The 12,323-nt window shown below is 40.8% G+C and overlaps 1 protein-coding gene across 4 annotated transcripts in view; it reads right to left on the bottom strand.

Annotated features, from left to right (window-relative positions):
• TMEM245 (transmembrane protein 245) overlaps nt 1–12,323 on the bottom strand; it is a 106,096-nt gene that overhangs the window by 77,404 nt on the left and 16,369 nt on the right. For 2 of the 4 annotated variants that reach the window (XM_015117134.3, XM_077968369.1), the window contains exon 4: nt 1,259–1,375. The exons of the other annotated variants lie outside the window; for them this stretch is intronic. In XM_015117134.3, the coding sequence (XP_014972620.1) occupies nt 1,259–1,375 (117 nt within the window). The remainder of the gene's footprint in view (nt 1–1,258; nt 1,376–12,323) is intronic. 4 annotated transcript variants of the gene reach the window in all.

The following is a 12,323-nucleotide window of genomic DNA, read 5'->3' as shown; positions in this document are numbered from 1 at the left end:
ATCTCATATGCAGGAGGTGCTCACTAAATATGTAAATGAATGACTTCCCTGTTGTTTCATAATTTTCATAAGCAACCACCCACACAGTAGCCCACTAAGTGCTGTATCATAATTTCCTTAATGTTTTTCATGTTAAATGTTCAGTTATTAATAAATTTTTACTACTGAGAACACTTGCACCCTGGTAAGTCAGCTCACCTCACCAGGACCAACATTCTACCCTTACAAGTTCAGGGCTAAAGCCCAAGCTAGTTAACAGATGCTTTTGTTTGACTCTGCTCTAAGTAGCTTTCTAATTTGGAAACTTCATGTTGGTGGGTTTGACAGATATTTGGAAGAAAGAGTCCAAAACCAAAACATCATTTCCTCTCCACTCTGGAAACATAATTCCATGTGCAAGAAAAATAAGTGTTCCTACTACACCAAATTCCTTTCTCTTAGCTGACATTTCAAAAGTCAGTTCTTCAAGGAGAATTCACTCTAAATATTGCCTAACTCCAAATACCTCTGGCACTAATGGACCTCTAAGCACAGACTAAGGTGGCCTTTTACATTCCAGAACTCTTCAAGAGAACAGCATGACTCTATAGCTGGTATATCTACCAGCTGGATCCCTCAGGAGCCTGCAATTCCCAAAGCCAGGCCACACATGACAATGAGTCCAAAACAATCAGAGAGGTCTGTTTTAGGGGTCAACATATTAACACATGAAGCATGCAAACTTTCAGAGAAAGAATGACAGAGAAATGGATGACTGCAACATGGAAAATAAAAGTCCTCCCCAAAAAGAGAGCTGGGAAAAGGGAACAAAAGAAAGAAAAAACAACAGGAAGAGACAGGGTAAAATAAAATCATGGAGGAGAACTGACAGTTGTAGAAGAAAGAAATGGAAAATAAGAAATCAAGATAAGATATGCAAAAAGTGGAGGGAAATGTGGGAAAGGTAAATGGAGACTGAGAAAAGGAAAATAAAAAGAAAGGAATGAAGAACAGAAGAAAAATAAGAAAAGCCTTTTTTTAAAAAGGAAAGAACAAAGAACTAAGATCAGAAACTCAAAAAGGTAAATAATTAAATGTATTTAAAACATGATATATGAGAACGAAGATGAGAGGGAAAAGGGCATAAAAAAAGGAACCAAAGAGAATAAATGAAGGATCAGCAGAAGTAGCATTTTGTGATGCTAGTGTCCTAAATTTTACATTCTATGTACATTTCATTTTCCAGAATAACCTTGAATGTCACCAGAACATCAGTCACCTGCAGGCTGAGTGGAGAGCTGGTCTTCACTGCTTGATTCATACCCTGTGATAGAGATGGCCAAGTTTGCCAGAGTAGAAGCTGCCATGGAGATAACCTGCCCTGGTAACTCTGCCCCTGTAAAAGAAGCATCCATTTTCAAAACTCTTTAAAGTGGGAAATAATGGCTGCAAATTTAAACACAGTCCAACGTTTTCAACAACAACAAAATAAAATGGTTACTACTGACCCACTGAATAAGTGGTTCTTCACCAAGGAAGAACCATTAAGAATCGACATGAGAGTGTGCTAAAAAAGCAAATCCCTCGACTTTCTGTATACCTTTCTCCTTTGGGAACTTCATGCTGGTGGATGTGGCAGACACTACACATGTAAATTTGGAGTCCCACACTTATATTTGTTAACAAGTTGATTTTAATGCATACTTCTATTGAAAAACACTACCACATCAAGTCTGTGAGCTCCCTGATCTGTCTTAGGCTGTGTTGTATGACTAGGTCTCATCTTAGTACAAGACAGCCCACATTTGGTGATCATAATAAAAACATTCCACAAATGAGTATGCAAATATATGGGTATTATGCAAAACCAAATAGATCTATAAATTACATAACTCAGTACAGGCAAAATCTACCACTTTAAAATCTAAAGGAACAACATGACCTTGTTTCATGTTATATATTTCCATGTTAAATTCCTAATAGGTAGTGCCAACCTCAATCATTTGCACTAAATTCAAGCAAAACATTCACTGGCAAAGGAGGTCTGTCAACCTTTAACCTTCTACAGCAGACAAGGAAGAATAGCTCACACATCATCAGGTTCTAGCACACTTTCTTGCACACTAGACTGGAGAGCTAAAAAATTGTATTTCTGGATTCCCCTGTAGCTAAGGTCTCACACGTGACAGTTTCTAACAAGCAGGTACACCTGTGCAAGACTTGAGAGCCTGAAGTGGCACACTGTAATCTGGAAGCCACAGAGCTCTCGCGTCAAACACAGTCTGTCAGGAAGGCACATAGTTTTTCTGCAGCAACTTAGCAGAAGTTCTGATGTCTGATCTCTAACTTCACGGTGAGCAGCAGCAGCCGTGGCCCTCTGCCCAAACAGTCCTTCAGTGTCACTGAGCATTTCTCCTGATTGCACTGCTTCTGCCTGTGTCAGATTCCAAGATTAGTTGTCTGGTCTTTCCAGAAATTCCATGTGCAAAAATTGTAAGCGCTAACCAATACCTCCTACTATTTATTTAAACTACCTGGAATAGATTCTATTGTTCACAACTAAGAACACTAGCAATTCCTAGTCACCAAATCATACACCCACACTCATACAACTGAGACATTATTTTTGGTAGGCCAAGACTCAGTATGGTAACATAGGATTCTGCCACGCCAATGAAAAGAGCCACGACCCTTCAGAAAGCCGATGAATTTCAGCTCCAAATTAACTCCACACACCCAAATATCCAAGGCTGGCCCTCTCCCAGAAAGCAGCAAGCCAGAGCCTGAGGTGGGGCTCTTTGGTAGATTCAGACATCAGGATAAGAGTACTCACCTTGCTCAGTCATACCCTGTCCCTCCTCTAATAAATGCCCCTGTGACCTGAAAGAGTTTATTTTTAGATATGGTATCATATCTCTCAATATTAGAGAAATTCAAACTCATGGTCTGAGAGGAAAGCATAAGTTAGATTTCTGGATTAGGACCTTACTCTCCTGGCCTGTGTATCCAAGGTCCTCCTGAAATGCCAATAAGACAGCAAGGGTTGACAGAGAAAAACGGTCTTTCATTTCTTACATGTACTGTGTGCTGGGGAGAAAGACACAGACCCTGCCCCCAGGGAGTCTAGTAAAAGACATTAATTAAAGAACCACACAAATAAACGTGTGTATACAAATTATGGTTGCTATAAAAAAAAATCCTGGGTATCTTGTGACATCCTAACAATATCCTGGGCAGAAGGAAAGCTGTGAGAAGAACCCAGCATATTGAAGACAGTGAAAGAAGGTCAGTGTGTCTGGAACACAGACAGCTAGTAAGAAACTGGTATCAAATAGACAAGGCTGGAGAGGTAAGCCAGATGATGCAGATCACAGAACACTGTATGAAGGACTTTAGTCTTAGAATATTCTAAGAGGAAGAAGAAAGCACTGAAGAGTTTCAAACAGGATAGTAGTCTTTTTTTCACTGAAATTTTATTGAGATAAAAGTATACTCATATGCAGTTGCAAGAAATAATCCCAGTGTACCACCATTTGTCCAGTTTCTCCTGACACAAGATACAGAACAGCATCATCACTACAAGGTCTCTCATGTTGACCTTTTATAACCACACTCAACTGCCTCTCACCCCTCTCACCACCCTGTAAATAAATAACCCGTTTAAGATATAAGACCATTCCTGCTTGTCTGGAGAAAGAGAGACTAGAGGGGACCTATAATGGGTACAGGGAGATAAGTTGTTGCAGTACTATAGGAAAGACATGATGCCAGCATAGTCTATAGCCACAACAGGAGAGATGGGGAAAAGTGGCTGCGTTAAAGAAACATAGAAGAGTCAAAGTGGACCACACTTGGTGAGGAAGCAATAAAGGGAATCAAAGAGATGATGGTATCCAGGTTTCCAGACTATGGTTAGATAGAGAACATGTAGCAGAACTGGATGAAGATTTTTGGCATATTAGAGTTATTTTTAGACTTTCAGATAGAAGTTCCACAAACAGGCTGGGTGCAGTGGCTCATGCCTGTAATCCCAGCACTTTGGGAGGCCAAGGTGGACAGATCACCTGAGGTCAGGAGTTCGAGACCAGCCTGGCCAACACGCCGAAACCCCGTCTCTACTAAAAATACAAAAATTAGCTGGGCATGGTGGCGCATGCCTGTAATCCCAGTTACTCAAGAGGCTGAGGCAGGAGAATCGCTTGAACCCGGGAGGCAGGGGTTGCAGTGAGCCTAGATCACGTCACTGAGCTGAGATCACATCATTCAGCTGAGATCACGCCAGTGAGCCAAAATCAGACCACAGCACTCTGCCTGGGTGACAGAGTGAGACTGTCTCACAAAAAAAAAAGAAAAAAGTTCCACAAACAAACTGACCTATACCAGAGATGGGGCAAGACTTAGCTTCGCAGCAGTACACCCAGGGGGGGATCTTTTAGGCCCCACTCAAGAGCAAAGTTTGGGAACACCTCATGGCCTGGGACAATACAGTAGAAAAAGGAAAAACAAAAACAAAGACCTTCAGGTCAAAAATTTTAAAAATTAAGAATTCTCTCTTACATAAGATTACAGACTAGTCAAGGGTCTTGAATTACTAAACTGGCCTCTTCAAGAGTAATTTAATTAAGTGGTCACTCTTCGTCACTCATCTAGAGACACTGTAAGAAAAGTAAGTCCCGGCCAGGCACGGTGGCTCAAGCCTGTAATCCCAGCACTTTGGGAGGCCGAGGCGGGCGGATCACAAGGTCAGGAGATCGAGACCACAGTGAAACCCCGTCTCTACTAAAAATACAAAAAATTAGCCGGGCGCGGTGGCGGGCGCCTGTAGTCCCAGCTACTCAGGAGGCTGAGGCAGGAGAATGGCGGGAACCCGGGAGGCGGAGCTTGCAGTGAGCCGAGATCGCGCCACTGCACTCCAGCCTGGGCAACAGCGTGAGACTCCGTCTCAAAAAAAAAAAAAAGAAAAGAAAAGAAAAGTAAGTCCCTGGCCGGGCGTGGTGGCTCACGCCTGTAATCCCAGCACTTTGGGAGGTCGAGGCGGGCGGATCACAAGGTCAGGAGATCAAGACCATCCTGGCTAACATGATGAAACCCCGCCTCTACTAAAAATACAAAAAATTAGCCGGGCGTGGTGGCGGGCGCCTGTAGTCCCAGCTACTCAGGAGGCTGAGGCAGGAGAGTGGCGCAAAACCAGGAGGTGGAGGTTGCAGTAAGCCAAGATCACGCCACTGCACTCCAGCCTGGGCGACAGAGCAAGACTCCATCTCCAAAAAAAAAAAAAAAAAAGAAAGAAAAAGAAAAAGAAAATTAAGTCCCTTGATGGTTTTTGCAAAATAACAAGATCATTGGATAACTCTTCAAATAATGGACTTTCAGTTCAGCTGCATTTTAACTTACATTTCTAAATGCCTACTAAGCATTCACTCACCAAATAGGCGAATAGGCTATATGCTGATATAAGAAACTAAGACCCTGGTCTCAAATTCAGTCTGATACTTAAGAGCTAATGTAAAGTAAGTGTAAACTGTTAGGGAGTAGTTTAGAAATCAAACCCATGCGGGGAGGTCTGGGAAAGGTTTCCAAAGGAGCTGTCTGACAAGAATATTGAAAGATGCCATCCTTTAAATCCATTTTAACAAAAGTGAGCTAGATAAAGAAGACAGAACAGTTCTACCTTGGAAAGGAAGCTCCTGAGAGACTGGTGTCTTAGAGGGCAGGGGGAGAAAAGTGTTTCAGGAAGACAAAAAAGCAGGTGTGAAGACACAAAGGCAAGCAAAAGCAGAGTGTCCTCTTCAAAGAACTCTAGGAAGTTCAATCAGGCCGGAAGATAGTGTGAATGAGAACAGCAGAGTAGCATAAGAACGCAGAGGGAAGCTGGGATCCGGGCACGAAAGGTCTCACATTTACTATGAGGAAGCAGCACGATTCAGTGGCTGGAAGCACAGGTGAGGAAAGAAGACTCCCCAGGTTCAAATCCCAGGTCTATTCTTACTACTTAGATGGCTATAGGCGAGTTAGTTAACATCAAGATGTCCCAGTCTCCTCATGTGTAAAAATGAGGCTTACATAAATTTGTATCTAATGTGACAATGAAGTGAAACAATACATATAGAATGATGGCTGGGCACAGTGGCTCACACCTGTAATCCTAGTACTTTAGGAGGCTTAAGGCAGGTAGATCAACCGAGGCCAAGAGTTCTAGACCTGCCTGGCCAACATGGTGAAACCCCATCTCTATTAAAAATACAAAAGAATTAGCTGGGTGTGGTGGCATGCGCCTGTAATCCCAGCTTCTTGGGGCTGAGGCAGGAAATCACTTGAACCCGGGACGCAGACACTTCAGCGAGCCAAGACGGCACCACTGCACTTCAGCCGGGGCGACAGAGCAAGACTCCATGTTGAAAAATAAATAAATAAATAAAGTTTAGAACAACGCTGGGTATGTAGGAAGTACTCAATAAATGTTAGCTATCATCATCATCAATATCAATCTATTGGCTTTGACAGTATAAACTAGAAGTAGAAGCCACTAACACTTCTATAGTATTTCTTTGCACCTCTCCTCCCCTTTCTACTTTATATTATAGCCATCTATTTTCCCTTAGTAGATATTTTTAGATCTCCCCACAAAGCTAAGCAAAGTATCTTGTATCTATAGAGTAGGCACTGAAAGATTCGAGAAAAAGCTAAAACCAATCAATTAAATCTTCAAAACTGTGGCTTAAGGAATAACTCTCCAACTTGCTAATGGCACTAAAATATGCAGTAAATATGCAATAAAGCTTAGCTACATCAATGGAAGCTGCAATATTTTTCTAGTTAATACACAAATGACTCAGCAAATTTTTCGAGCACCTCAAACTTCACAAAAGCATGAAAGGAGTAGCACATACAGAAAATCAACAAAGTATTTGAAAATTATGAATACAAGATTTGGCAAACTGCTTTTATCCAACAGATCTGTACTTTAATGACTTCTGTCTTAGTGATACCCTTCAGCACTTCAAAAACCTCAAGGAATTGGCCTGGAACCAGAGTCCAAAAAAACCCAAAAAACAACAGTCCAGGCAGGGAGATGATAAACCTAACAGAAGAATGCCAGGACTGAGACTCTTGGCCAAGTTGTGGTATTAGAATGGTATTAGATTTAAAAGCCACAGCTAAAAATAGGCACAAAAACAAGGGAACATAATCTTGGGACTCAAGGACCGAAAAAAAAAAAAAAAAAGGAAAGAGCATCCAAGGTTTCAGGTATCAATCCACCCAGAGACAGGGCCAGCGTTAAGCAGAAGCCAAATAACAGGGATCTACACAAATCCAAGCAAGCATGCTACTGACATTAGCAGCCTAGCACCAGGGGACAGAAACTCAAAGAGTCCGGCACACAAGAAAGAGACCTCAGGTCAGATAGTATCTGTCAATACAGCAACTCAATGATGAACAGACTAACCTTTTTAACAAGCATTGGTAAATATACTTTAAAGCCAGTCTAAATAAGGAGATACTTCTTGATCCACTCCATTCTTTTTCACAGATATAGCAGCAGTTAACAGAAATACATCCAAATATGCTTATTGGAAGGAGGCACTGCATACCAACTAAATAAAACCTCCCCAGCCTGCAAAGTTCCCTTTGAAGAAGGCTTCTGTTTCCATTACTAATGTGGAAAATACAACTCCCTCTCAATGGTTTCTAGTATCACGTCACAAGGGCCTGCAGATGGACCAGTAGACTTTTCTCTAGGCCTGTTTAACTTGCACTATCAGAACTGGGGAGTGGGAGGGGAACAGTAAAACATTTGGTTTGCTCCCTTTTTCCAATTTGGGCTTGACTGAACCAAACTTGTTCATATCTCATGCTATCCCAAAACAAGTAAGGCAACTATCAGGATTTGTCTCTGCAAAGACATTTCTAGTCATTTACAAACAATTACCAATGCCAGGAGGAACAGCACTCAGCAGTACTCGCTGGTACTTCTCAGGCTGGGTACCCAGGCTATTATAGATATATCTGATGCTTGTTTCACTAACTTTTGAAGAAATTTCTTATACTCAGAAAAAATGGCTCTCTGAGCCTAAGTTTCTTCATTTGTAAAATAAGTATAACACCAATCTCACTAGACTGCTTTAAAAAAATTGAGCATTTTTTAAGAGTCTAACACAGCCTTGCTTATAGGAGGTAACGATGCTAGTGTCCCTCTTTCCTCAGACGCCAAGGGAACATACTGAAGGTGGATTCCAGGTGCCATGGTTTGAGTGTTTGTCCTCCAAAACTTGTGTTAAATTTAGTTGTCATTATCACAAGTATTAATAGGTAGGACCTTTAAGAGGTGATTAGGCCATCAGGGCTCAGTCCTCATGGGTAGGATTAATGTCATTACAAACAGGTGAGTTCAGCCCCAGTCCTCTCTTGCTTGCCCTTGTACCACGTGATGACACAGCAAGAAGACTCTCACCAGATGCCAGCACCTTGACAGCGGACTTCTCAGCCTCCAGAACTGTAAGCCAATAAATTTCTGTTCATTGCAAGTTACCAAGTCTGTGTTACTCTGTCACAGCAGCACAAAACAGACTAAGACATAAGGTTTCTACTAAGTAAGGTTTCTGGGATCTAGGAGGCAAGGAAGCTAGGTCATGTAGTTAAGTCAACAGGACCAATATGGAAAACTGAAGGAGCTGACAACCACAACTGACGCAAGAAGGATGAGTAGTCAATACTTTTTCAGGATGACTGACACTTACTCAAAGAGCCTGGGGAGGGGAAAGAACACTGGGCTTAGGGTCAAGAACCTACGTTTATTTATTATCATTATTATTACTTTTAAGACAGGGTCTCACCTCTGTAGCCCAGGCTGGAATACAGTGGCATGATTACTACTCACTGCAGCCTTGACCTGGGCTCAAACAATCCTCCAGCTTCAGCCCTCCCAGTAGCTGGGACTATAGATGCACACTACCACACCCAGCTGATTTTTATTTTATTTTATTTTTATTTATTTATTTTCTGTAGAGACAGGGTCTCACTATCTTTCCCAGGCCAGGCTAGTCTTGAACTCCTGGGCTAAAGCAATCCTCCTGCCTTGGCCTCATAAAATACTGGAATTATAGCATAAGCCATTATGCCTGGCCAAGGACCTAAGTTTAAATCTTAGCTCCACTAGTCACCTGTGTGACTGCAGGCTAGTCAGTTAATCTCTAGAAGTATCTTCATCTGTAAATGAAGATACCATCTATTTTACAAAGATTTATTTGTATGGGTTCTGTTTTGTTTGCTTGTGGATTTAAAAAGATAGCACATTTAAAAGCACTTAAAAGTTCTTGGCGGCCAGGCGCGGTGGCTCAAGCCTGTAATCCCAGCACTTTGGGAGGCTGAGACGGGCGGATCATGAGGTCACAAGATCAAGACCATCCTGGCTAACACAGTGAAACCCCGTCTCTACTAAAAAATACAAAAAACTAGCTAGGCGAGGTGGCGGGCGCCTGTAGTCCCAGCTACTCAGGAGGCTGAGGCAGGAGAATGGCGTGAACCCAGGAGGCGGAGCTTGCAGTGAGCTGAGATCCGGCCACTGCACTCCAGCCTGGGTGACAGAGCGAGACTCCGTCTCAGGGAAAAAAAAAAAAAAAAGTTCTTGGCTCATGACAGGCACTTAAATATTCTTCCCTTATTATCTTAAGCTTTTGGGAAATACTATGTTAGAACTTCTCAGGTCTAAGAGGAAACCACTGAGTAAGACCCTTGGGTTGAGAAGGAACCACTGAAACTAACTCAGCAATGATTCACAAGAAGAGTTTTCTGAGGCTGAGGTGGGAGCACTGCTTGAGCCCAGGAGTTCAAGCTGCAGTGAGCTATGGTCACACCACTGCACTCCAGCCTGGGCAACAGAGCGAGTGTCAGTCTCTAAAAACAAAAATATGAATAATAAATAGAAGAGTATTCTGGGTCTAGGAACCAAATTCAGGCTTTGAATTCTGATGAAATCCAGGACTAATTCTGTGAGTCTAGTGAACCACAGATCACGAAAGTTTCTACAGCACAAAACCTTCAAAGCTCAGAAGACACACAGAAGGATACTCACACAAGTGACTGGAAAACAAGAGCAAGTGACACAACGGGACATTGGAAATGACAAGGAAAGAGCAGATGCACACATTGTCGTGGCAGTATACTAAAGCATTCCCGTACCTACCTATATTACAGTGACATCTACAGCAGGAAACTGTAAGTATAAGAGAAGGGCTGTCCCATTACACACCAGATGATTTGAGTTCTGATACTTAAACAGAAACAATGTTCTTAGGGGCAAGAAGAAAAAAATACTCAAAAATTTAGAAAAAAAAAAATATTTAAAAGATTTATTTTATGATGAGGATTATTTAGACTAGAAGTCCAGAAAGGGATTCTAGATCAGTAATCACCTACCTTGACGCAGGTTGAAATGAGAGTAAAAGAAAACAAATAAAACCAAGATTCCAAATCTGTACTCAACATTTATTCTGTGTGTCTGTGATTTCCTTCCTTGTCATAGCCGGTAATACAAATAACAGCAATATGGCTTGCATATCAGCATATCACTATTCTAAGTTTACGGCTGGTAATCATCATCGACCATGGTCTCCTTTTTCCCCTTGCTCAAAAATTGGTCTTAGAAGTCTTATCCTTACAGTTTTCTAGGCTGACGTCATCAGATGACTAGAATTTACACCGTAGAGAAAACAGAATTGCAACCTTTGGTTTAGACCTGAATTACTTATATTTTTATAATAATTACTTACTTGGCCCTGGACAAAAGTAGTCAAAAGGGGAAACCATTCTGGGGTAAGGGGTAAAGGGTAAGCAGAGCTGTCTGAGTCACTTGCTATTAGGTGAACGAAAACACAGGAGATAAAACTAACCAGAGAAACAAGTCGAAACTGCCAAGCTTTCTACAACAGTTGCCAAAACAGGAAATTTACTTCCACTAGGCAGATATATAACCACAAAGTTTAACAGATTATAACCAGAAAGACAGGCTGAACAAAGAAAACTTAGACACCAAAATATAAAATAAAATAAAATAAAATCCTCCCTATTTTCCACTGTGAGAGAGATATGTAGTTAAGGTTACTTTGCTTCAGGTATTTTAAAATTCTAAATATATATTTATAAATAAAAATATGGCTTACAATTGCTAGATATTACTCATTTATCAAATAAAATAATAAAAAGCAAATTAATTTTTTAAAACTTTTGCAAGGTACCTGTACAAACACACCAGAGTGCCACAAACAGCCTCATGATTAGAATAAAATGAAGACGTTAAAAATAACGCTGTATAAGTGTATTCATTGACACAGAAAGTTGATCATGACATAATTAAGTTTAAAATGTGGGTTACAAAAGAGAATGTTCACTGTAATCTAGTTTTTTGTGTGCTTTTAAAAGTCTGAAGGCAAAATAACTATTAGTTAACATTTTGGTATAATCTGTAGACGGTGAGATTTTGAGTGATTTTTAGTTTCTTCCTTTTGTTTCTCTGTATTTCCTCGCTTTACTGCAACACACATATTATCTGAGAAATTAATTCTTTTTAAAACATACTGCAGCTAGTAATCTGCTCTTGGAGTTTATTACAGCCATCAGAAAGAAGCAAGGAGCAAAGTATTGGTCAACTACAGAAGCTTTGTGTTCAGACTTACCTCTCCAGTCACAGCTGCTTCCACACGGCTGGGTAACCAGAAGTCTGGTCTGATGATTTGAGGACCACTACTATATCCTGACAACCTCCCCACTTTCAACTCCTTAGACACCTCTACCTTTAACAAACTATTTCCAGATATAGGTCACTCACAGCCAGGGTACCTCAAAACTAATCTTTAAAAGCACATGGTCTATTCAACTTTGTACTAGAAATTCCAACCAGAGCAATCTGGCAAGAAAAATAAATTACAGGCATGCAAATTAGAAAGGAAGAAGTCAAACTATCCCTATTGTAGATGACTGACCTTATATATGCAAAATCCTAAAGAATATACCAAAGAACTACTGAAGCTAATAAATTGAGCAGAGCTGAAGGATTCAAGATCAACAAGCAAAAAATCTGTTTTATTTCTACCCAGCGGCAATAAACCATCCAAAAAGAAAATTAAGAAAACAATTCCACATGATAGTATCAAAAAGAATAAGGAATAAATTAAAGGTGCAAGACATATACAAAGAAAACTTCAAAACACTGCTGACTCCTATGTTCATTGCAGCACTGTTCACAATAGCCACAATTTGGAAGAAACCTAAGCATCCATCAACAGATAAATGGATAAAGAACATGTGGTACTTATACACAATGGAGTACTATTCAGCCAAAAAAAACA

The sequence above is a fragment of the Macaca mulatta genome, chromosome 15, assembly GCF_049350105.2.
Source record: "Macaca mulatta isolate MMU2019108-1 chromosome 15, T2T-MMU8v2.0, whole genome shotgun sequence".
In the NCBI taxonomy this organism is placed as follows: Eukaryota; Metazoa; Chordata; class Mammalia; order Primates; family Cercopithecidae; genus Macaca; species Macaca mulatta.
Note: the sequence above shows the minus strand (reverse complement) of the source record. Positions and strands in the feature narration are given on the sequence as shown.